Source organism: Platalea leucorodia (genome assembly GCF_965183815.1).
Source record: "Platalea leucorodia genome assembly, chromosome: 4".
Lineage (NCBI taxonomy): Eukaryota > Metazoa > Chordata > Aves > Pelecaniformes > Threskiornithidae > Platalea > Platalea leucorodia.
Window position 1 is genome coordinate 116,594,087 of NC_138826.1, and position 25,664 is coordinate 116,619,750.

Sequence of the window (25,664 nt, forward strand, 5' to 3'; positions counted from 1 at the left end):
ATATGAATCAACATTTTTTTCTTCAACAGAAACAACCACTAACTAAAAATATTTCTTCAGTCAACTTAAAAAATTCCACAAAAAGGTGAGAGTGGTGCCTCTTTCTATTTCTTCACATGATAGAACCTTGGTTGAATAGAAAAAAGAAGAGCACAGCCAGTGCCCAAGGAAATGGGAACTACCATGTTTGCTCTAGTAGGATGCAGCATTGGACAAGTACTCATAATCTCATTTGGGATTTCCACAGTCTCCCTGCTGGATCTCGTCCATTTTCATAAAATGCTTTAAATATTTACTGAAGAAAAAAGTTTCTCACAGTGAAAGACATTTACCTGGGAGCTACAAGAACTCAACTTTCGGTTCCCTTACTACCTTTCTCTTACGAGGTTTCTGTATAATCTTCTCAGATATGAAGCATTAACTGAGACTGCTCAAACTATAGAGCATCTGGGGGGAAAGATTTCCAACAATACCTTTTCTTGGAGTAGCTCCAGTCCTTGCCAAATCAATAATCAGAGATAAAGAATATCATCATTCTGCAGCATTTTAGTGAGAAAACTCACTAGGAAGTTGCAGTATCTGTATTCTAGAACCTACTTGACTGCAATTTTAATTATATTTATACAAAATAGAACCAATAAACCTGCAAGTACTGGGAGTAATGGATGCCATAATATTCAATATCATAGAAATTAAGACACTTTCTTGATTAACAAGGCAAATAGGCTTGAATCAGTAAAGGTGTTTGTATTTTGATCTCTCCCACTCTCCAGATATTTTCTAATCGTTGGGCTAATAGCAAAATGGCAGCAAAGTAACTTCCTTTTTCTCTTCTGGCCCTGTGTCCCACACCAAAAAGAGCATTGGGCTCCCACACCATCACACCACTCAGTCCTGAAACTACCTGATTATGTTCTATATCTCAATTAAAAATTCACACCTTGCAGAAAACAATAGGTCTGATACTGAGCTATATGAGAGTCAAGAAATTCAGTATAAATCTAGTTTCAGGTGATTTACACTTCAAATACCTGAGCAAGTCAAATTTCCCAGGTCTTAGTCTGACCACAAAAAAGGATTTGGTTCTACATTATCTGTTTCGTAGTAAAAACTAATATAGCCAATATGATACCATTGTTGTGGTAACCAAAATAGCATATGGGACATCAACAGGCCTAAAGATCACCATTGTCCATTATAATGAGATCAAAACACTACTTGTATTGTCTATAGCAAAATTTTACAATGAAATTATCTGACTTTATCTACCTCATTGGTAATCCCTTTCTCCTTCCTCCGCCAGTCCAGCTTTTTCTAATATAGCTGTATATTTAGGCTTCGGAGTTATAGTCTTACAGAGTAAAACTGGAGCATACTGGCTGTCTCCCCTAGAAAAATCTATGCTTTTATGGAGTTGTCATAGACTCTGCAAAGCTTTTATTAAAAAGGAGTTATGATGCATTCAGCATGTCAGCTTCCAGGGTTTCCAAGTTTCACTCTAGTCTATGCAATAGTTAGTGATTTCTTAAAGAAACATATCATGAAGTCTTGTGGTAACGTGAGAAGCCTCATTCCTTTCACTTCTTTCTAATTTTTCATTCCACTTTATTATACAGAACAAACACATCAAAACTCAACACCAAATTTTCCAAATGAGAAGAGAAATACATTTAAATTAAAGGTTTATATTTAAATCAAGATTCTTAATGAAATCTTGATGGTTTGGTATGGAGTTTTACTTCCTTATTCTATTGCTTACACTTGCAGAACTTCAGCATTTTACAAAGTAGTTATTTGCTTTGTTGTGCTAAACTTTCAACTGTCTGGAGTAATGAAATTTTTTTTTTCTATTATCATAGTTACTGATGTATGTAAGTTAGATACAGGTCTTCATATCATGGATGTAAAAAAGACCTTTTATAATTTTCAGTTTTGAAAAAAATATGGACAGTCACATAACAGCACTGCTGTTCATTGTGTTTGTTACATGTCAGAGATAAACTAAATCTTTGGGGGAAAAAAAAATAAATCTAGAAATTTAAGATACCTAAATTCCTTAGGCTGGAAGATACTGTCAGAGAATTGCAAGAATCAACTGCAGTCCTTCCAAATACTGCAATGAAATGAAAAATAAGATGGCACTGGGGAGAAAAACTGAAAGAGGGAAATTGTCCACACACTGTGTAGGAAGCTCAGAGAAGCTGAAGATTCAAAATATACTCCAGTAAAGAAAAATGGTCATATAAAGTGATACAATTATTTCAGAAATAAAGAAGAAACATAGCCCCTTTTCTTTAGTATCTGGTGGCATTTTAGATCTCTGTTTAATATTTTGTATCATGTTTTTAACGAAATGAAGTCACTTGACCTTGAGCAGTTAACAGATGGACTATTTAGAGATTGAATTATTTGTGTTATAACTGATAACCAGGTCAGAATGTCAAAATGAGATTAGCTATTAACTCAATTTTGCAAACAATCATCATTGCAAGCCAAAGTAAACTGGATTTCCTCAATGAGCTAGAAAAAAAAAATTCATATGAGAGCTGAATTTCATGTGACGGAAAACTTAGGGGGAAAAAAAAAGCAGAAATTTACCATCATATGAAAGACCTTCAGAAAAATAAAAAAGAAAAAAGAAAAAAAGCCCAACCCTAAACACACCTGAAATAAATGCAGGAAAGCACTGTTCAACGCAATAGGTATGTATCAAACATTTTATCACGAAACACCATACTCAAGAAAAATTGCATGGTAACACCCAAGCAAAGATATTCATAAGCATGTATCTGAATGGAAAAAAAAAAAAAAAGAATAAGCAAATCACAGATCTCAATAAAATGTACAAAGCAAAAATCTTCAAAACCATAGACTATCACAGTGTCAGAAGACATTTTTCATAGGAGATATCAAAGCTGAATCCTTATCTCAGTATAAATAGTGACAATTGAATGCGAAAATAAAAAAATAAAGTATGCTTAATTATATGCATAAAATTGCATTTTGCAAAGTTTGTGTAAGAAGAAGAATCAGTGAGTAGGGTTTGAAATAAAGCAACAGTTCTCATCACACTTGGGTTGAAGAACAGTATGTAAATGCAGTGAGGTGTTTGACTTGTCTATAAAACATGATTCAAGTGATACTTTTAATTAAATTCAACGACGTATTTCCAAGACAATGCTTTTCAAAGGATATAAAACATCAAGGGTAAATTGCATATTGGTGCAGGCCCCAGTGTGACAGCGTAAATATACTGGCTTCATTAAGGAAAAAAAAAAAAAAAACAAAAAAGCCAAACTTGACCAGATGGTGAAAGTAGATGTTACTAAATGGTTTCAGACACCACACACTTAAGTTAACAGTATGGTGACAGTAATAAGAGAAAAAATGTTAAAGGTGAATGTTGATACTAAAATCATTAATAAAGTCATCAAAGTATTGTTATCTATGAGAATAGTTAGGAAACACTTTTTAAACAAATACATTCAAGGCAGTTTTCCCTCTTAAAGCAAGTCCTAACAGAGTCACTTTGATAAAAAGAATTAATGCTCAGCACTTTTAACTTACTTGTAACTTACTTTCATTTGCTTTGACTTCTCCTTATGCCTGTTTCAGTATCTGAAATGTCCAGATTCCTGGCTAGAATGCAAAAAAGTGAACACCTTTTCCAAATGACTTCTCATTTGGAAAAAAAAAGAAGAAAGGAAGAAAGAAAGAAAGACCAACATAATGAGAAACTGAAACAATTCTGAAACATGCCCAAGAAAAGAACGTTGTAGATTGAATAGACTTAGATGCTAGATTAAGTTTAATACGGTTATTTATGCAAGACAATAATTTGGCATGAAAGAAGTTTACCAACCATACCCATAAAAACTGCAGTCAGCTGTATAGCTGGAAAGTCACCAAAATAAAACCAGCTGTCCAAGGAGGCATCCCTAGCTTGTCATAATTAAACAGTTTCTCAGAAAGGTATTTGGAGGATGATGTGATTATTTTAACTTCTGAAATTTATTGTCTTGGCAAAACAGCCATTATGGGAAAAAAAATCTACAATTTTTAGAAAGTAGTTTGAAATATAGATATATAATATAGAGATAATTTTTTCCTTATTTTTACATTGGCTTTCATTCTAGTTGTTGAGCAGATTCAGGAAATGCAAAAAGATATTTCTTTTGGGCTTTGCATTGCGTATTACCACTCACACACACACCCCCATGCACATATACCCCTTATTAACAGCTGCAAAGATTGCCATGTTACTTGGAACCCAACTTTGTGTTTTTGCTAAGTCCTGCCTTTGTAACGCTCTCCTAAGTCAGCGTGAAAGCTCAAGAAGCTAAGGATAATGCTAACAACAGATAGTATATTCTCAAATGGGATGGTATATGCAAAAGGACAGCTCTTTTCCTTCCAAGAAAAGGTTATCTGCTCAGCAGGATGCTGGGACCCATTGGCAGAAACAAATGTTCTGCAGTTTGTACTCTGACTTGCTGTATCTAACCTCTGGCTAAATTACTGAGAGGATTTTCCCTTGTAAGATTTGTCTTCTTATGCATTTTGCACAAGAATTAAATCCCCACCATTTCACATTGCATTCCACAATATTTACAAGCATTTGGTCTCTCCTCCAAGGCACCCAGCATGTTGTACGCTTCTTTTGCGACGGAGTCTCAGCCACTGCTGAGGACGTCCGGGCATGGAGTCGGGGATAAAGAGAAAAGCACAAGCAGGCAGGGCAGGGATTTGGGCAAAACAAAGAGTGACAGACTGCTGAGGGCAGCAAGACAGCCCCTGTGAGAAGTGATGAGAGCGGTGTTGCATGTTGTATACATAAAAACAGTGCTGCTGGCCAAGGCCGGGAGTCATAGGAAGAGCTGGAGCTGAGGGGAGATGGAGGGAGCCGCCAGTCCCCAGCTGGGCCAGCAGCATCGAGGACTGGCAGGCATGGCCAGGCTCATCAGACAGCACAAGGGTGGAGGCCCACAAGCCATTGAAAACTCCTGCAGCTAGATTTTGCCAATACATCTGACTAATCGGGACCACGTTCCCAGTTCTGCTTTGCCGCAGCACTGCTTTGCGTGTAGGTACTAACCACGTTTGGGAACAGCTCTACTATCTTCCAAGGGCACTGCCAAAAAAACCTGCAGAATAAAGATGGGGTAATGGCAAAGATGTCATCACCCCTTCCCAGTTTTTTGTAGTTGCCATACTTCCCCGCTGCAAGTTACAAACATTGCTCACATCATGCCAATTCTCCTATTCATGCTTCCCAAGCAAGTGTGGAGATCAATCTTTTCTCACCTCCATGATCAATCCTTTCTCACCTCCATGCTGCCTTCTAGCCTCTGCCCTTCAACCTCACCCCAACACTGATGGGGAGAAAGTGAAATTCCAACACTCATCCAGAACAAGTTATTGCAAAATGTTCAGGGCAACCCTCTCCTCTCCACATCAAGCTTTTACCCATCAAGAGGCCCTGTTATCCTGCTTTCAAATCTCCTTGGAAAAGTTTGAAATGCTTAAGTGGCAAACTAATGTTCAGCGTAAAGATCCAAAAGGGAGATATTATGCTCTCCGAGGGAGACTGCACATTTCCCTTCCAATCCTGGCCTCAGTTGAAGTATTACAATAATGACAGATGAGCTCCTCCAATAAAAGGCTTTCCTTTCCTTGACTTCAGTGCACAATTTTCCAGAGTTTTATGCAACATTTTAATCTCGTGTCTTTCAACTCTATATTCTCCACTATGTTGCTTATGAAAATGGCATTAATAGAAACAGAAAATCTGTTAACCGGGGTAAGTGCTGTATTACATGTGAGAGCAAAACAAGCAATCCCTGGCACTGAGCACCAAAAGGATTCCATTAAACAGAAGGAATACAGTCTTCCAACTGGCAGAGTATCATTTCGCTTTGTTGACAGTATATAGTATAATGATTATCTACAGCTGGGATGGGGAAGTATAAATCACATTAAATTTTTAAAATATACTTAGCTATGCAGACCACAGGAATACACAACATTTGAACATTGATTATGGCTATGGGATTTTATTTTATTTTACTTTAAGCAATAGTTATTTATAGGAACTAAGTGCAACTCCCACAACTTCATTAGCAACTGCTTCAGATCATCCAAACTACAGAAAGTGTTGAGAAATTTGAATAAACACACTTGGCTGACAGTCTTTTCACAGAAAAATATATCTTTAAATAAATCTTTAACATTCACTCTTTTGCAATATACCAGTCTACTTTTTGCTTTGATTAGAAAGTAATTTTTAGTTTCACTAGATTAACATTATTAAAGAGATACTGTCTAAGAATACTGAATAGTAAGAGTATCTGAACAAGGAAGAAAAGTCTCTGATAAAGTTATTAGCTACACATTAATTTCTTTGTGCAAGTGACAGAGACAGGATATTGATAATGACTAGGCAAGTAGTCTATAGGAACCTTGCACATTTATCTTTCACCAATCACCATCTTATCTTTTATATATTAAAAAGAAACTCAGAAACTGATAGTGTGGACAGCTTGCTGACATAAAAATTTCTCAGTGTTTTCTTCACCCTCCTTTTTCTTTACCCATTAATCTAACCCAAATGTATTAGCCAGCAACCTTGGTAACACAGGACATTGTCTTCACACAGAATTTAGGGCATGGGACTCCAAACCTAAAAGATCCATTCACAGAAGAAATAACACTCATCATTAGGTACATTTAAAATCAGCTTTGACAGAACAGTAATAGAAAAAGTATGGATATGCTTTAGCAAAAAACTTCCTTTTTTCCCTATTTTCAAATTCTGTTTTGATCACTTAGCTTGTTTTTCATATATAAAAATAATAAATATGTAGTCAGATGTTAATCTTTCTTCAAAACATCCCATTAAAAAGAATTCAACATCCTGTATGAAGATATCATGTATGTTTAGAAAGCAACCAGTATATTTTCAGAAAGGAATAGCACAACATCCCCTTGCCTGCATTGTAAAAACCCAGACACTTTTGTTGAAGATCATATACTTTTAAAAAGCAAGGTAAGCACAATGGCAGCGTGTGGTAAGAGTCCTCTTTCTTGCCCATAAGGCAAACAATAGGACTGATTAATATTAAGGTGGGTGGGGGAGGAAAGTTAAGAAAGGGAGGGTTGCCAAGAAACTGTCACTTTGAAAGTTGGCCAGAAAACAGGTTCTACTCTATGAAAAAATCTGAAGTTTTGGAAATTTAATTTTTCCTCCACATCAAGATGAACCATCCACTCCTAAACTGGAGAGCCCATTGGTTAGGGCACCACCCTATCCATCAGCCTACTCATACTGGTGGTACTGAGGCTGTCTCTCAATCTCTCCTGTTGGAATATTAGATAGCTTAAATAGTCATTGAGCTTGGTAACCTACAGACCAGCGCTAAGAGCCTCAGTCAGGGAGAACAAGGACTTTCTCTCATTCAAGAAAAGCATCCTGACTATCAAGAGAGCAAGCATGACCTAGCTTCTTATGAACTTGGCTATAGACCATCTTCTTTATCTTTGGCCCATGGAATAAAGTTGGGGGAGGTGTTTATTCTGCTTCTTTTTCAAACTAGCCCATAAGTTGATGAGTTTCTGTCGCAGGTGAGGGTTTCTCAACAGCAAGTACCACAAGCTATTGTGAACGTCTCCTGCTGCAAATTTCTCTTTCTTTTGATTTGGGGGAACCAAGCCAAAGAAAGTTTCTGTTTAAAAGGAATTATTTTAGTGAAAAGTTTTGATGGGTCAGCATTTTCCAGTAAAAAAAAACAAAACAAAAAACCCCAACATTTCCTCAGAAAATTCCTAACCAGCTCTAGTCATCACTTTTCAGAGAGGTCACATGTCCATAGAATGGAAATTGCAATGTACGTGGAAAAGGAGTTCAGCAAAGTGTAGTAGCATAGTGCTTCTATCTCTGTGTCACCTGCTAAGAATGTCCATGAAAACAAAATCATCACTGAGCAGGCTGAGCACAGAAGCTCTGGCGAGATGCTCAGCATCCTACAGAACCACACTCTTACTGTAGGGGAAAAATGACAGGTTTTACTGCACGTGATGCTGCCAGTCTTTTTTTTGACTTGCCCACTCAGATCACAAAATATGCCACTCTGAAATCCTATCTCAAAATATTTTTTTTTTAATTAGAAAATGTAGTTATGTCTTGGAAACCATCAATGTTACTTGCCATACACATCGCCTGATGCCCTCAGACCTTGCCCCAAGACCTAGACACTCCGTGTGTCTGGCCTCGCTCTGCCCGCTCCTGGCAGATCCTTTCCCTGAATTGTGGCTGTCTTTTGTTTCTGTCTGTGCAAAGGTCTGACCCTAACAATGTTGGCGGAAGGAAGGAAGGAAAGGTTTGTAGAAATCTTTGCAAACTTTTTTTTTCCTTAAACGTCTCCCCAGAGGGCCAATAGAAACACAGAGTTAGCTCTTCAAATATCCAGTCCAAGGGGGACACTTCAGGAAAGAAATTCAGCTAAAGAGCTTCCAGCACTTGATTACTTATTGTTTGTTCCTTCCCCCCCACTCCGCCTCCCGGATTTCATTGGGAACATCTAATGAAATTACAAGTATTTCAGTCTGGAAATAGCATGTTCGTGCTGCTGAACTTCAGCAAGGATATTCCCTTTCATCAACATACTATTTTGTGGTTTGGGTATTCCTTGTCAACTTCTGTCATTTAACATTTATTCTACCACTTGGAAATTAAGGACATATGTTTCCTCACGTCCTGATAACGGCTGGGAGCATCTATGGGCAACGACGAGGTTTCCTCCTCCCGCTCTCACTCTCTCCAGGGTTCCCGGTCCTGAGCCAGCCCCGAGTGCCCCTTCACCCGGGGAGGAGGTGGCGGGACGCACCGACCTCTCCGCAAACCACCTCTCCGCGAAGCCCTGGCGGCGGCCACCCTGCCGCAGGCGGAGCGAGCCTTGTCCCGACCCGCCGCGCTGCCCCCGCACCGCTCCGCACCTCAGCCCTCCCCGGGCGCGGGAGGCGCTGGGCGGGCACCGGCGCACCTAAGCCCCCGCCCGGCCGCCGGCTGCGGGGCGAGGTGCCTGCCCCGCCGCGCAGGTAGGAGCTGCCGGGCGCCGAAGGTTGTCGGGGTCTCCCCGCCTGCCCCACCTGCGGGGGGGGATGCGCCCGGTGCACCGCCCCGAGCACCCACCCTCGCCACGGCGGAGCGAAGGAGAGGGAAAATGATGCAGCTGTGAGGTGGAGGGGGGTCACTAGCGAAGTGATAGAAAAACTAACCTGCCGCAGGGATGGTGATGGGAAGCAGCAGCAGCTGATGGAGCAGCAAGGCTGGCAGGAGTTGGGTGACCCACATGGTGCTGGCGGCCCCCCCGGCGGCTGGCGGGGAAGAGAAGAGGAGATGGCTCCTCGGAAGGACCCTGTGCACAGCCGGTCACTAGAGGAGGCAGAGTGAGCCGAGCTGCTTTTTATTGCGATGATCTAAGTTTGTTGTGTGATTAACTGGAAAGATCTGGGTCCCAACTCCCTCTTACGGTAAGAAACTGTTTAACAACATCCCCTCTCTGCCTCCTCTCCTCCTCCCCTCCCCAGGAGCTGCCTCCCCTCCCGCCCCGCAGCCAGCCCAGGGAGAAGGCTCCTACCGCCTCATCCCTCCATCCATCCTTCCCTCCCTCCTTCCCCCCTGCCTCCCTCCCTCCATCCCTTGGGGGCTCAGGAGGAGCAGCCGGGCCGGGCCGGGCCCCCCAGCTCTTGCCCCGGGGCCGGTGTCTGCTGCTGCGCAGCCCCCCGGAGTCTCCCCCCAGCCCCTCCTGGCCGCACAGCCCCCTTTGCCTTCTCACCTCTCCCTGCAGACATCTCCCTTCACAAACAAACCTCTCCCTCCCTGCAGACATCTCCCTTCACAGCCTCCCCCTTTCTCCACCTGCCCCTCGGCACCATCCCCAGGCAGAACCCTCATCCATAGCCATTTCAGCAGGACTCCCCCACCTCATCGCCAGGGACAAAGCAAGGCCAATTTCCCAGTAAGGAAACACCTTTTCTCCAACCTGTCCATGGCTGCCCCTGACCACCAGCCTGGCCTTTCCATCACCTCTTTGGCCACCTGACAAATGCCACTTCCCCAAAATTGTGGCAACCCTGGGGAATCTAAAGGTCAAGTATCAGCTGGCTGGCGTCGCTCCACGGAGACAAGCCTCGGTCCAAAGCGAGGCCTGACCTTCCTTCTGTCACAGGCAAAGTGGTTGTAGTTCTCCCATTGCACTTCATTTTAACCTCAAGGAAGCAATGGCATTGGTTTTTGTTTAAAATCATGAGACCGGCCTTCGTGACATGCGAGTGTTCAAAAATAAACACTTCAGGAAAAGTTCTGCCTTAATTTAAACTGTTCCTTTCTCCCATGCACCCACCTACCATGTATAGCACGAGTGTGTGACAACACAGGAAACCATTTCCCTCCATTTTCTGCAAATAAACCAGAGACCTGCATGTGGCCCTGTGCCATGTGAGTCAGAAAACAGGTCTCCTTCTCCAGCCCAGACTTCTTTGCCCAGACTTACTATCCATAATGCTGATAAACACCTTTGAGTGAAACAGTTTTTCTTAAAAAATGGGTTGTTTCCTGAGCCACAAATGTTCATTGTTAACTTTTATTTATTTTTTTCCTATATTCCCAAAACTTTTTTTTTTTTTTTTCACTCAGTTTATGCCTAGTGGCAAAACATAAAATTTCCATTTGGGAATTACTGCCTTGGTAAGTGAAAGAAAGGGGACAGAAAAGAGTTGAGAGAGAGTCTGTGAAGAAAATATTTTGAACATTTGGCGTTACAGGAAAAACACATTTATGTGAGAAAAAAAATACTTTCTGAAATCTGCAGAATAAAAATTATTTCTAGTTTGTTGTTTTGGTTTTTTTTCCTGTCTTTGTTTTTCTCCCAAGAATAAAAGTTAATTTACGGGAGTTCCTTAGAGATGCACAACCTGAGACCAGAGAAAATGTATTCCACTGGCCAATGACCTTGTGCGAAATCCTTGTCCACTGCAACTGATAGAACATGGATATCTCGCTTAGTTTTTGTTTTCTGTTTTTCTCCCTGTGCTTAAAGATAGACATAAATATAAACAATAAGCAATAAAAATAATCACAGCACCATGCTGAGCCCAAAATAGCCACATTCTGTTAACCAGATGTATTTGACTTCTTGTCCATGCATGTGATGAGTGACCTTTTTTTGTGTAAAGCACAAAATCATGCGCCATTGACTTTACAAGTAGATTTTTTTGCCACTGACTTCCCTGAGGGGAGTATTTGGCCTGTAGTGAGAGTTCTGAATTTTAGGAAGATTACTGCTATATCTCTTGAGGACTAGGGTGTTCCCTAATGGAGAAAATATTTTGCTATATGGATTGCCATTATTAATACATAGTCCTGTGTATTATTCATGATATATCTGCAGTTCTGCTTGAGAGCTCAAGCATAAGCTTCTTTGGCTGCATACATTATGCTGGGCAGGTGCAACTCCGTAGTCCTGGTTCTCCATTTGTCCAATTTTGGGGACCTGCTGGAGGACACCTCTGCCTTTTACATAAGCCCTATATATCTCCCCTCGATAGAAACTAGGGTGCACAGAGTGGAGAGCAAGGGACAGAAGGGAGATTAGAAATGGAAAGATCCTATAGATGCTCTGTTTGTAGGCAGTCAAGACAAAGGTTTTCATCTGGATCTCGGAAATGAAAATGCTCTTTGGTTCTGCATCATATACAGCAAAATGTAGTATGATCCTTTTTCTTTGTCTTCTTACCCCATGTATTTTACAACTGAAGCATAGTATTATAGTTTGGTTTAAACAAATTTTACCTTGAAATGAATTTCAATATGAAGGAAGGCTGCAAAAATTGCTTTTCATGCTTAAGTTTTCAAAAATAATTCCATGTTAAATTTCAGTCTGCACATAGAGAAACTAAAGATCTAAATATGATAATCAAAAGTTGTAGGTTTTATGCAAGAATTTTCTGTTATGTTTTCTAACCTTTTGAGGGCATGTTTTCTGACCTATAAATCTCTTTATCTTTTTCTGGTTTGGGGGCTTAGCTGAGAGTGGGGATTTTTAGTTTTCTTTTTCTTTCTTCTATTTTTTTTGGCAGCTTTGCAAACTTGCCCTGATAACCTGACTTTCAAATCAGCATAGCTCTGTATTAGGAAAGTAGCATAACATTTCTGTAGAAGATATCTAAAAAAAAAGAATTACTGCACACTTTACCAAAGATGTATTTGCTCTGGACTGCCTACATGAGTAAAAAAGTTTGAAAAACTTTATTTTGGTTGGAAAAGTAAGCAGACATGACCAAATACATAGAAACTGTTATTTTTATATTCCCTTTTCTGACCATAACCACAGCTGGATCTGTTTTTCAGATGTAACTTGCTATTCAGAAATGCTAGATATTTACAGTTTTGGCAGGAATCTTCATATACACACAGAGTAATACCAAGTCACAATTAGCTTTAAAGAAAGCTTTTCTAAATGAACCAGCTTCTGTCATATGAATCACCTCTTGTGTTCAAAATAAACCTTTTTACTTCTTGATTTATCTGGTATAGGTATCACTCTGTTAAGGCCCAATAAAATAAGTAAGTGCAGGTAGTAATTATTGTTCAACACTGAGTTGATTGATAAAAAAGTCTTAAGCTGCCTGAGAAGTTTAAACCAAGCAACTATTCTTCACATTTCAAGCAGGATAAATGTTTATTGTCTTTTTTTATAAACTGAGCTTGAGACTAGGAAGGTAAAAAGACTGAGGTATGGACTGTGAGATTCAACACTGCTGGGAAAGGCAGAGTTTAAGCAGAGCTGCAGCACATGCCAGGTGTCAATACTTGCTGAGGCACCTCAGCCAGAGTCCCAGCTGGACACATGGCACCTTCCAGCCTAATCCCCAAGCCTTCTTCATGCAGAAAGAAAAAGGCAAATAGGGCAGGAGAGCTGAAAGGAAGAGGAGGAAGAAAGGGATGACAAGATCCAAGCATAGGGATTAATGTCTAGTTGAAAGCAGAAGCTCAGGAACTCCCCTGAGCCCACCATTTTAGATTCAGCCAAAAGGATTTTGCCTGTCATCATACCAAATGCTGCAGATCTGAACTGCTAGTCCCAGAGGGCAAATTCACCAAACCAGTCAAGTGTTTAGAGTTCCATACAGTGAAGCGGGAGAGTGTGACACCTCAGACGAGACTTCTTGTTGATTAGCCACCAGGGAAACCCAAGGATGAAGTCAAAAGCCACACCTCCCTCTGCAATGCAGGCACTAACCTACAGTCCTGAGGCAGTAACCTCTGCAAACATGGCGTTCACATGTAAAATTCCATGTGTTTTTAATAACATAAACTGTCTCGCTTTAAAAAGCTTCTTATTCCTTCGGTCCACGTCAGAGCTTGCAAATAAAAATTAGTCAGGGACTATTACCTGGCTTTGTAGGCACAAGGTATGGTATGATTTGGCTTGAAACTATACAGCTGCACTTTTCTCTACTCCAAATCAGACTTGTGCAAGCAGCTTCACACCTGGGCTGAGCATTTTCAAGGCACAAACATGCAAAATAATGCAGGGTATATGCAAAATACAGAACTGTCGAGATTATATTTTTGTACACAGATGCATACTCCTGGGGAATGAAAAGTATGGTTTTGAAGTTGCTGAGGTTGGGATGGGATTCATCTGAGGGTACTTAAAGAGCTGGCTGATGTCATAGTGAGACCTCTCTCAATGATTTTTCAATGCTCTTGGGAATCTGGAGAGGTACCAGTTGACTGGAAGCTGGCAAACGTTGTCCCAGTCTTCAAGAAGGGCAACAGGGATGACCCTGGTAACTACAGGCCTGTCAGTCTCACCTCTGTGCCTGGCAAAATTATGGAGAAGATTATTCTGGGAGTTATTGAAAACCACCTGAATGACAATGTGGTCATTGGTCCCAGCCAGCACGGATTCACAAGGGGAAAGTCCTGCTTAACAAACTTAATTTCTTTCTATGACAAGGTTACCCACCTAGTTGACCAAGGGAAGCCAGTCGATGTAATCTTTTTGGATTTCAGTAAAGCTTTCCATACTGTCTCTCACAGTAGCCTCCTGGACAAAATGTCCAGCATACAGCTGGATAAACACATAATGCACTGGGTGAGCAATTGGCTGACGGGTCGGGCTCAAAGGCTTATAGAAAATGGAGTTACATGGGGCTGGCAACCAGTCACTGGCGGGGTTCTGCAGGGATCCATCTTAGGGCCAGTGCTCTTTAATGTCTTCATAAATGACTTGGATGCAGGACTTGAAGGACTACTATCTAAGTTTGCCAATGACACAAAATTGGGAGGAGCTGTTGACACTCTCAAGGGCCTCTCTGCCAGAGATCTGGACAAATTAGAGAGCTGGGTAATCACCAACCATATGAAGTTTAACAAGGGCAAGTGCCCGATTTTGCACCTGGGAGAGGGCAACCCTGGATGTACATACAGACTGGGGAACGAGAGGCTGAAGAGCAGCCCCGTGAAGAGGGATCTGGGGGTTCTGGTCGACGGCAAGTTGAACATGAGCCAACAGTGTGCCCTGGCAGCCAGGAGGGCCAACGGTGTCCTGGGGTGCATCAAGCACTGTATTGGTAGCCGGTCGAGGGAGGTGATTGTCCTGCTCTACTCTGCGCTGGTGCGGCCTCATCTTGAGTTCTGTGTGCAGTTTTGGGTGCCACAGTATAAAAAGGATATGAAACCACTAGAGAGTGTGCAGAGGAGAGCCACAAAGATGGTGAAGGGTTTAGAGGGGGAGCCATACGAGGAGCGGCTGAAGTCACTTGGTCTGTTCAGCCTGGAGAAGAGGAGACTGAGGGGAGACCTCATCGCAGTCTATAGCTTCTTCATAAGGGGAAGAGGAGGGGCAGGCGCTGATCTCTTCTCCCTGGCAACCAATGATAGAACCTGAGGGAACAGCAGGAAGATATGCCAGGGGAGGTTTAGGTTGGATATTAGGAAAAGGTTCTTCACCCAGAGGGTGCTGGAGCACTGGAACAGGCTCCCCCAGGAGGTAGTCATGGTGCCAAGCCTGACAATATTCAAGAAGCATTTGGCCAACGCCCTCAGACTTGTGGTGTGAATTTTGGGGTTGTCCTGTGCAGGGGCAGCAGTTGGACTCGATGATCCTTGTGGGTCCCTTCCAACTCAGGACATTCTATGATTCTATGATTCTAGGTTAATAAGGAACATGAGCTCTAAAATGACTTAGTTGTGCTTGGTTCTACCCATTATAATTCACATATATTCATAATATTCAAACATACATAATTCACAAGAGTCCCTAATTTGATCTGCAAAACCTTTACAATAGATTTTTTTTTGTGCAAGAATGTAAGAAAAAATGAACCTCTCTTTGACCTTAGCCTACTAAAATCAAATTGTGGTACTGGCCATTGGAAAAACAAACAGAAGCTGAATACATTTGATATGAAGCAACAGCCCCAGAAGCCCTTAATTTACATGCCATATTTACTGAGTTACTTCTCCGAGGATAGTTATTCTCTGTACTATTTAACCATTCAAATATGCATTCGTTTGTGCTTCTCCATAAGTGTTTCATTTCATTCAATAAAGAAGTGTTTTTCCGTGCTTAATAGAAGATACATTCTCTAGGACAAAGTAGACTGAAAATCAAAAGTTTGGTGAAATTTAACTGTGGTTATTGCCCAGTCTTCATATCTCCCTTTTTCCAGCTGTTGTTCTTTTTTGATTCAGAAAGCCTTCATTCCTTTGTATATTTAGGTAAACTACAAAGCCTAATCATGATCAAGGAAATCTACATTTGTATATATAGTTTTAGAATCATAGAATCATAGAATTGTTAAGGTTGGAAAAGACCCTTAAGATCATGGAGTCCAACCATTAACCTAGCACTGCCAAGTCCACCACTAAACCATGTCCCTAAGCACCACATCTACCCGTCTTTTAAATACCTCCAGGGATGGAGACTCAACCACTTCCCTGGGCAGCCTGTTCCAGTGCCTGACTACCCTTTTGGTGAAGAAGTTTTTTCCTAATATCCAATCTAAACTTCCCCTGGCGCAGCTTGAGGTCATTTCCTCTTGTCCTGTCGCTTGTTACTAGGGAGAAGAAACCGACCCCCACCTCGCTACAACCTCCTTTCAGGTAGTTGTAGAGAGCAATAAGGTCTCCCCTCAGCCTCCTCTTCTCCAGACTAAACAACCCCAGTTCCCTCAGCCGCTCCTCATAAGACTTGTTCTCTAGACCCTTCACCAACTTTGTTGCCCTTCTCTGGACATGCTCCAGCACCTCAATGTCCTTCTTGTAGTGAGGGGCCCAAAACTGAACACAGGATTCAAGGTGCAGCCTCACCAGTGCCGAGTATAGGGGCACTATCACCTCCCTGGTCCTGCTGGCCACACTATTCCTGATACAAGCCAGGATGCCATTGGCCTTCTTGGCCACCTGAGCACACTGCTGGCTCATGTTCAGGCGGCTGTCAACCAACACCCCCAGGTCCTTTTCTGCCAGGCAGTTCTCCAGCCACTCCTCCCCAAGCCTGTAACGTTGCATGGGGTTGTTGTGACCTAAGTGCAGGACCCGGCACTGAGCCTTGTTGAATCTCATACAGTTGGTCCTGGCCCATCAATCCAGCCTGTCCAGGTCCCTCTGCAGGGCCTTCCTACCCTCCAGCAGGTTGACACTTCCACTCAACTTGGTGTCATCTGCAAACTTACTGAGGGTGCACTCAATCCCCTCATCCAGATCATCAGTGAAGATATTGAACAGGACCGGCCCCAACACTGAGCCCTGGGGAACACCACTCGTGACTGGCCGCCAACTGGATTTGACTCCATTCACCACCACTCTCTGGGCTCGGCCGTCCAGCCAGTTTTTAACCCAGCGCAGAGTGCACTTATCCAAGCCGTGAGCAGCCAGCTTCTCCAGGAGAATGCTGTGGGAGACAGTGTCAAAGGCCTTACTAAAGTCCAAGTAGATAACATCCACAGCCTTCCCCTCATCCACTAAGCGGGTCACCTTGTCATAGAAGGAGACAAGTGCATTTCATCTTTTTTATTGTTGAAAATCATGAAAATATCAGCCCAAAATATTCAACCACTAAGGAAATCTTCAAACCACATTGATTTTAAAATCACCTGCTTTTTAAAACAGATCAGTGATTTTAGTGCCTGAGCTAAGGTGTGTATATATGTGACTTTGACAATACAGTAATGCTTACTCAGAAACTTTTATATGTACAGATAATTCACCCTTCCCTCTGCATTTTCTAAGTCAGTGAAAACCAAGAGTGTACTTACATAAAACCACTGAACGTACCTGGCTGAATATTTTTTCATTTAACTGGCTAAACCATAAAACTGAAGGTATTTTTTCTAAGATCTTTTTATGTGTTAAATCTCAAACTGGAGAACAATTTTTGGGTTTCCTGGAGCATTTTTTACTTTCAGTAATAGCTCTTATTTTAAAAATAAAGTAAACTTTCGAAGGATTTCAAATCAAGACATCATTTTTACTCATAAATTAAAAAAAAAATTTAGTCTACCAAAAAAAATACAAACAAACAAATAAAGAAACAAAAAGGTTTCCAGGAAAATTTTGACAAAAACAATGCAGAGATGTTAATGCAAGCCCATGTATTATTTTTTTTCAACTTAAATGTGTGCTTTTAAGTTGGTAAAAGTTTAAGACTTGTTCTCTATAGTAAACATTTTACCTCTAAAGGAGGTAAAATGGTTGGCAGACAGCAAAGGGTCCTTATCTTCCAATATGATACTTCTGCATTGAGAGGTATGCTGAGAAGACCCTACCAAAACTGATGCTGAAAGACCAGCTACAAAAAATTAACTTACAGAGGTTTAAAAAAATGAGGTATTGCTATAGAAATACTATTAATATCTCTCAGACTGGTAGACATTTTAAAATGTATTTTCAATATGTTTAGAGTAACAAAGAATAAAATTAAACTGGTCTTTGACTGTAAATTATACATTATGGAATAACTTCAGTAATTCGAAAATCCAGAGACAAAAGCATTAGCCCTTTGAACTCCAGAGAATGAAGACTTCCAGAACTTGTTTGTCAGGAGTAAATTCTCTAGGATTTCATATCAAGGAGGAGAATTTCTACCTAGGGTGCTGTTAAAGATTTTAGAAAGAAACCTAAACAGGGGTTCATCAGTTTCCTAGCAATCTCTCAGATACGAGGATGTATTAATAGCAGCTCAGAGAAAACACAAACAACAAAAAAGAACTCACAATTCATGGCCATAAAGCACCGATTTTTCCTGGTTTAAGGTTTGTAACCCCAGAGACAGAAAGCTTGCCAAGACATCAGAAAAGACGTTATCAGAGGAGGAATCACAGCTTGACTTCTTTTCAAGAGCGAGCTTTGGGTATTTTATTTGAATCAAAGTCTCCTTGTTTGGGATATGAGCTTTGTAATGCAGCTACTGGAAAATAGTCAAGTAGGGAAAGGGGACATGTGGCTGCAGAATCAGGACAGGAACTCTCAAAGGAAGACTAGGGCAAACTGTTACATTTCTCTGCTGTTTCCATTTCTTTATACACTAAAGAGAAACCTTTTTCAGTACAGTTTTGTCCCTTAAAGATCTTACCACAGTTATTGCAAAGCTGGTAGGCAAATGACACTGATAACAGTGTGACTGCTCTACATTTGCTATGCCAATAAAACACTTACACTTTCTCTGTGCTATTTTTAGTACTCCATACCTCAACACCATTGTGGCTATTTTTATGAAGTACCCACTCCCCACATTTCATAGAGAGTAATTGTTGCCAAGCTTTTTTCTTATAAGTGAAATTTGGGCATGGATGATTAGGCTTCACTGCACATTAAACAGCGACAGAGTATGTTCTCGAGTTAGCATATTCTGTTGAGGATTTTACCAACTTCTGTAGCAAAGATAAAATTGAAGCGGAATTTAGATGTCTACGGTCTGAATTTACAATTCTAAAGCTGTCTGCTTGTTCACATGCATCAGCTTTGCTCAACTTTCCAAAAATTTTGATCCCATTCTTCACATCCAAAATGAAACTTATCAGTTAAAGAATAAGTTTTTGCATTTGGAACACTACTGTTAAGCAAGTTGGTGTGATGGGCTATTTCAATATTTTTTACCAGATTATTAAATAAAATTATCTTCTTAATAAATTCAGATTGATATGAACAGACATAGAGCAACAAACGCATTTACAATAGTGGCATAGAAAAAACTTGATGGAAAAGGATTTTTTCCTGCTGAATAGCACTTGTGGTCTATTCTAAACTGAAACTCATTATTTCTGACTGTATTATTACCGCAAGTTTTTTTGAAGTCTTTCTTAAAATAGCAATGTACAGATTAATACTCATTGTATATTGAACTCCCCAGATCAGTAACACTGTTTTTTAACTTAAGAATCTGCAGTTTGGGTTGAAGGACAAGTCCACATAGACAAGAAATTTTATCTGACAGTAATCAATGAAGGTTGCCTAGGGAAAAGTATAAAAACAGAACAAGTTTGCAGTAATACTTCCTTAGAATGTTTTCCAACCTGCCAACATTTGATGGTCATTCAGTTTTTGGTGCTATGAAATTAATTATCTTCTCAGTGATTTATGACTTTTTTCTCTCTTTATGCAGTCTACCAATGTTCCAATGTAAACAGCTAAACAAAAATATGAGCTAAATCAGCTGGGCAAGGAATTTTCAAATATACAATTCTGTGAGTTGCTTTTTACTTCTGGTACAAAATGTTTCGCATATAAACCCTGAAAAATAGTAGCTTTCTCATACACTATGGAAAAATAAATGTTCAGTGTTACAATTTTATTACTTTTCCTTAAGAAGAAAAAAAAAGACAAAATAAACCAAAACCCAACGTCCTGGTTTCAGCTGGGATAGAGTTAATTTTCTTCTTGCTAGCCGGTATGGGGCTATGTTTTGGGTTTAGGATGAGAACAATGTAGATGATACACTGATGTTTTGGTTCTTGCTAAGTAGTTGCTAAGTGGCGCTCAAACTGGTCAAGGACTTTTCAGCTGCACAAGAAGATGGGAGGGCACAGCCAGGACAGCTGACCCAGACTGGCCAAGGGGCTATTCCATACCACATGACGTCATGCTCACTATATGAGTGGGGGGAGTTGGCCGGGGGGGGGGCAACAATCTCTGCTTGGGGGACGTGCTGGGCATCGTCGGCAGGTGGTGAGCAATTGTAGGGTGTATCGCTTGCTTTGTATTACTATTGTACTATTATTACTTGTTTTTTATTATTATTGTTGTTATTATTACTATTACTACTGTTCTATTTTTACTTTACTTTAGTTATTAAACTGTTCTTATCTCAACTCACGAGTTTTCCCCTTTTGCCCTTCCGATTCTCTCCCCCATCCCACCGGTGGCGGAGTGAGCAAGTGGCTGCGTGGTGCTTAGTTGATAGCTGGGGTTAAACCACGACACCCAAGAACCCCTCTGTCCTCTACTTGATTTTCATGTAAACACTTGACTAAACAATTTTTAGTAAGAAAATAAAACCATCAATTCTGAAAATATGTAGATTTACATGCCACATATCCGATTAGCTATTTTTTATCATTCCAATGTATTTCTTCATTTATTCCCAGTAGATAAAACAATGTGGTTTCAATTCACGTATTAAAGAGCAATGGCAACAAACTGTCTTTATTTTTGCCTGAGATTATTTTATGCATATGTCCTTCAGTTATGGAAGCACTTCAAATAAACCACTGAGAATGTGCATTGAGCACCCACAGGAAATAGAGGGCTATGTCACTCAGCTTGAGATGAACAACATTTAAACTACTTTTCTTATAGTTTCTTCAGGGAAAAAAAAAAATAAATCTGGTATTTGTTTCCCAAGATTGAAATAGCAAGCACACTATCTACAATTAATCTGTACTTTATGACAAGGATGTCTGATATAGGCCCATTGAAAGGACTGGTGTAGAAAGCTGACTCTGTATCTGGAAATAATCTTTCAATTTTTAACAAGAGGCATAATTAACCAAAATTTTGAATGCTGCATATCACATTTTGAAAAAACTTCAAACACTAATTACTCTGGTAAACCACTTATATGCCTCATTGCCAGTAGCTGACAGTGTACATTGAATTTAATATTTTCTTTCCTTTTCTTTCTTTTTCTTTCTTTCTCTCTTTCTCTTTCTTTCTGTCTTTCACTTTCTTTCTCTTTCTCATTTTTTCTCTTTTTCTCTTTTTCTTTTTATATTTTTCTCCCTTCCTCTTCCTTTTAAAATTTTTCTTTCTCTCTCTACTTCTCTCTCTCTCTGTGTCTATGTCTATGTCTATGTCTATGTCTATGTCTATGTCTATGTCTATGTCTATGTCTATGTCTATGTCTATGTCTGTCTCTTTCTTTCTCTCTTTTTCTCCTTTTCTCTATCTCCCCCTCCATCAGCCTCTCCCTTTCACTTTCTCTCTTTCTGCTTTTCTTTCCTTCTTTCTTTGTCTCTTTCTCTCTTCTAAAAGTTTTATTAAAACCTCACACAATTACAGAAGTCTTCCTGTCTGTCTATTGTAAATTTAAAAATACAGTTAAATGGGCTAAGATTTATGAATTAATTTTTGGCCTATGAAACAAACACTAGAAGAAAAATTTACAAAGTATCGTGAATCTGGGGGAAACATTTAGCAACTACAACTCCAGCTAGTAGGAATTTTAGGTGGCATACTGAGATATGCTAACTATCATCCTGTTAGTTTTCTTCTTTCTTGACTTTGCAGACACCAGAGTGACTGCTGAAATACAAAGTTACAATAGAACCAGAGAAAATACTTCTTCAAAGTGCAATAGATTTTAGAAGAATTTTTTTAAGGAGGTAAAAGAATACTAACAGCTTGACATCTTCTATCACTTACATCTGTGTATCCATCTAGTACAGTAAAGTACTGGCACAATAAACAGCAGCCTATTAAATCTTTATTTCCAAGGCTCTCCTGTTACAGGGAAGTTAAAAGATGGAGGTTAACAGCAGAGATCAGCTTTTATACTGATCACAAAGATCACATCTGAAGGTGTTACAGTTGAGAGCAGATATTACAGAGGGACACATCAGTAATATGCCCCCCAGTCCGTGATATTGTATAACCTTTGCAGCACTCTGCAGACCAAAAAGCAGAAACTGTTGTAACAATTGTTGTAACTCCAAAGTTTTCTAAATTTTTCTTATAGCCATTCTCTCTTTTACATAGAAGCTTAGCTTCAGAAAAGCATGTAAAAGTCTACTTCACATCCTAATTCTCACGAATGGACATTCCACTGTGTTTTAGAAAAGGTATGACAGAAGTGAAGTTTAGGTTTGCCCTAAACTTCATTCTTCATCGTCAACAGTATAAATTAGTTGTTGTTCTGTGTGACACCTTTAAAGAGGTAATAAAACATGCTCACAAATTTAAATCCTTGGTTATCTCCCATTTATATCTATGGGACTACTCGTGGCTTTAGACATGTATTCAAAGGAACTTTCTTGAGTCTAGGCATATGGGACTGTTTTTATGAAAATGGAGAAGGTACTTCAAAGGACTTTGACTCCAAAATAACTTACAAACTCTTGATCAAAACCTCACAGAATGAAGTGGAAAACCCATTTAATTTTATCCTGAGCCAAAACACAACAAAATTTATTAAATACAAATCCTGGCCTTGTAAAATCAAGTCTGAATGAACAGCTAGCTTTTGTGATGTAATTCAAAGAAGAGAATGTCAGGAGAGAAAAATACAAATTCAAACTGACAGTCATAGGTCATCTGGCCAACAAAAATTCCAGTGAAGTAGCAACCATGGTGAAATGAGTATTCAGTCAAACATGCCATAACTCCAACAGGAAGGAAGAGCATTTTTCAGCAGTGCATCACACCGTTTAAGCCAAGACGGATACTTCATGAACAACAAGGCAATGACACAACCTTCTTTGTAGGTAAAATCTCTGCAGACAAGGAGTCTGTGGAACAGCAATTGCAGCGAAGGGATAAAGTGGTTTGTTTATTCATTTTTTTAACTAGGTTATAGAGTACAAATGCTCTATTTTAAATAAAAGAGTCACTGTATCATATCCAAATTTAATAAGTCAGAGAGAACAAAGTATAGTTACGATAGGTTGTAAAAAAGTGTTCCATGTAGCATGTCTAAATAATAAATGCAGATGTACCATCTGTGTTTGGAATGGAAGGCTGCCTACCCACAAAACCATTTTAAAAGGCATTTTTATGTACACACCAGGGAACAAAAAGTGAAAATAAAGAACATAAGAAAACTTTCAGATATATTCTAGAGTCCAGGAAGTCTGTAAAAATATTACAGGCAAATCATTGACACCTATAATTCTATCATAAATAGATGGGACAACATGTACTTCTGCTTGAGTCACACTGTATTTCTGCCATGTTATACCCTGTGTTTCCTACATATTTCTGTCTTGTAGTCCTCCAGCCTTAGCAAAGGAAGGCCACCTTCCTGGGTGCACATGCCTCCTCTTGAGAATACACCTGTTTGTCCCTGTGCTGCCTTCAGCTATCCGCCACATCCCCCAGCAAACAGCTGGGCTGGAGGCAGTGGGTTCAGTGGTGAACTCTGAAAAGCACACACACCATTTTGCCATGTAACATGGTCATTGACTTGTCAGAAACAAACTGAATAAACATATAATGATCCCACGCTAAAGGCTCTTTTCCCAATGGAAATGTTTACTTGGGTCTCTCACTTCACCTGGCTATTAATTTTGGGTAGTATTCATTTCATCTAATGCTATATATATATGTTTTTGGCAATTATGTCTGAGGTAACCACTTAGCATTCACTGTAGCATTGTTAGAAATAAATAGGCATTTTGGGGCACAATTAATCTTACTGGGTAGAATAAACCTTCAGGGCACCTTTCAGGTTGCCCTCAAAGTATCCTGGAAGTATTTACTTCCTCTCAGTCATATGCCTACCTTTCTGAGTGTCTTCAACATAACTCCTTTTAGCTGAAATTTGCTTATTGATTTTGATGGTAAGAAGATAATGAAATTAACAGATGAGGAGAACAGGAAAAAAATGCTAAGAATTAAGGAAATACATCCAACGAGGCAAAAAGTAAGTAAAGGGCAGAAATTCTGTTCTAGTGCATCAGAAGTGTTCTAATGAATTAGAAAAACATCCTGAAACCAGTGGACCGACATGAAACTGCCATATTCATATGTTTATGATGTAATAAAGAATCCTCAGGAATTTGTAGAAAATTTACTGTGGACTTCAGATTTTGGTTTGAAAGATAGGTAACACAATGGCTCAGGACAGCACTCAGGCTTTAGTCCAGCCTGCAACTCAGCAAGCTGAAATGAAGATTTCTTAAGTCTTAAATTGTCAATAACAATTTTGGGGGCAATGAACAATTAACTCATATTTTCTGAGTGTTCTTCTATGCACACCACAGCAAAAGAAAAGAAGGAACCTAGCGGCAGTGTTTCAATATTTGTTTTAAATGTCTATGGTTTCACCTAATGGTTCTAATTCCATAATACTGAAAAGAAACCATGAATTAAGAATTTAAGTCTGGAGAAAACCATGGATTAATCACCATACTTAAGCTTTTCCAGTTCGCTTCTTGATTTAGCATCCAGGTTCAATGTATCTTTACTGACATATGCAAGGGTATCTCCAAGATTGCACCTATCTGTTTCTAGAACCAGAAATACGAGAGGCACAGCATTCCTGTTTTGGATTTGAGCTAATTACACTTTCTGAGATTAAGTTAAGGCTGTCAGGCATAGCACCATACTAGCATGCAAATATTTCTTCAGGAACAAAAGGCAGTACCTCTGAATTGTCCTGCTGTGTTATGTGAGTGTACCAATGTGATCAAAGGTAGCTGAAGGAATATTTGCAGTTTGGTATATGATGCAACTTTTAAAATTTGTCTAAGTAGCTCAGGCATCCTGCTCTGGGCTATAGATTTCTTTTAGGGGACTAGTTTCCTGGTTTTAAAAAAACCTACAGTCCTTGCCTTTTATGTTCTTTGTTGAATTTATCACAGCTGATGACAACAGAGGTGGATGGAGCGTCAAAAAGAGAATGATAAAATCTATCAGGAGATTTGAAACATTTATATGATTAATTGAGAATGTTATTTTCAATGCATTAAACTTCCAGAACATGATCAATAAAGAATTTATCCCTATTGCTAATATACATAGTGTATATAGATGTTACATCAAACTACTTATATTAATTAAAACTGACTGTGAATTTGCAGGTCAGATATTTTAAAATCAGAATGCAATCAAAACCAAAACTGAAGAAAGGGTACATTCTACAAGTCTCTTTATTCTATTTTTAAGGAGCTCTGAAACTACAAAACAATCTGAACTTTTTGATAGATATCAGAACTTAAAATGACATTTTCCAGTTTGAAGAAGTTTTCTAGATATTTTAAATTAAAATCAGAATTAATGTGTAACAGAAAGAACTATAAAATGAAATAGAATTAAAATAGAATGAACCATTTTTAATTCCTGCAATTCAATAAATTTTTAATATTAGTTCTCCAAAATATCAGATTTTGACATTTCATCAAAGACAGGAAAAACTAGAAAAGTAACAAAAAATAAAAAAAAA

At 39.6% G+C, this 25,664-nt stretch overlaps 1 protein-coding gene across 1 annotated transcript in view; it reads right to left on the reverse strand.

Annotated features, from left to right (window-relative positions):
* Positions 1-9,349, reverse strand: part of HGF (hepatocyte growth factor) — a gene marked incomplete at both ends in the record, with an annotated part of 56,968 nt that extends 47,619 nt beyond the window's left edge. Inside the window, one exon of the mRNA XM_082308475.1 lies at positions 9,274-9,349. Coding sequence (XP_082164601.1) covers positions 9,274-9,349 — 76 coding nt within the window. The remainder of the gene's footprint in view (positions 1-9,273) is intronic.
* Positions 9,350-25,664: the final 16,315 nt, after the last annotated feature.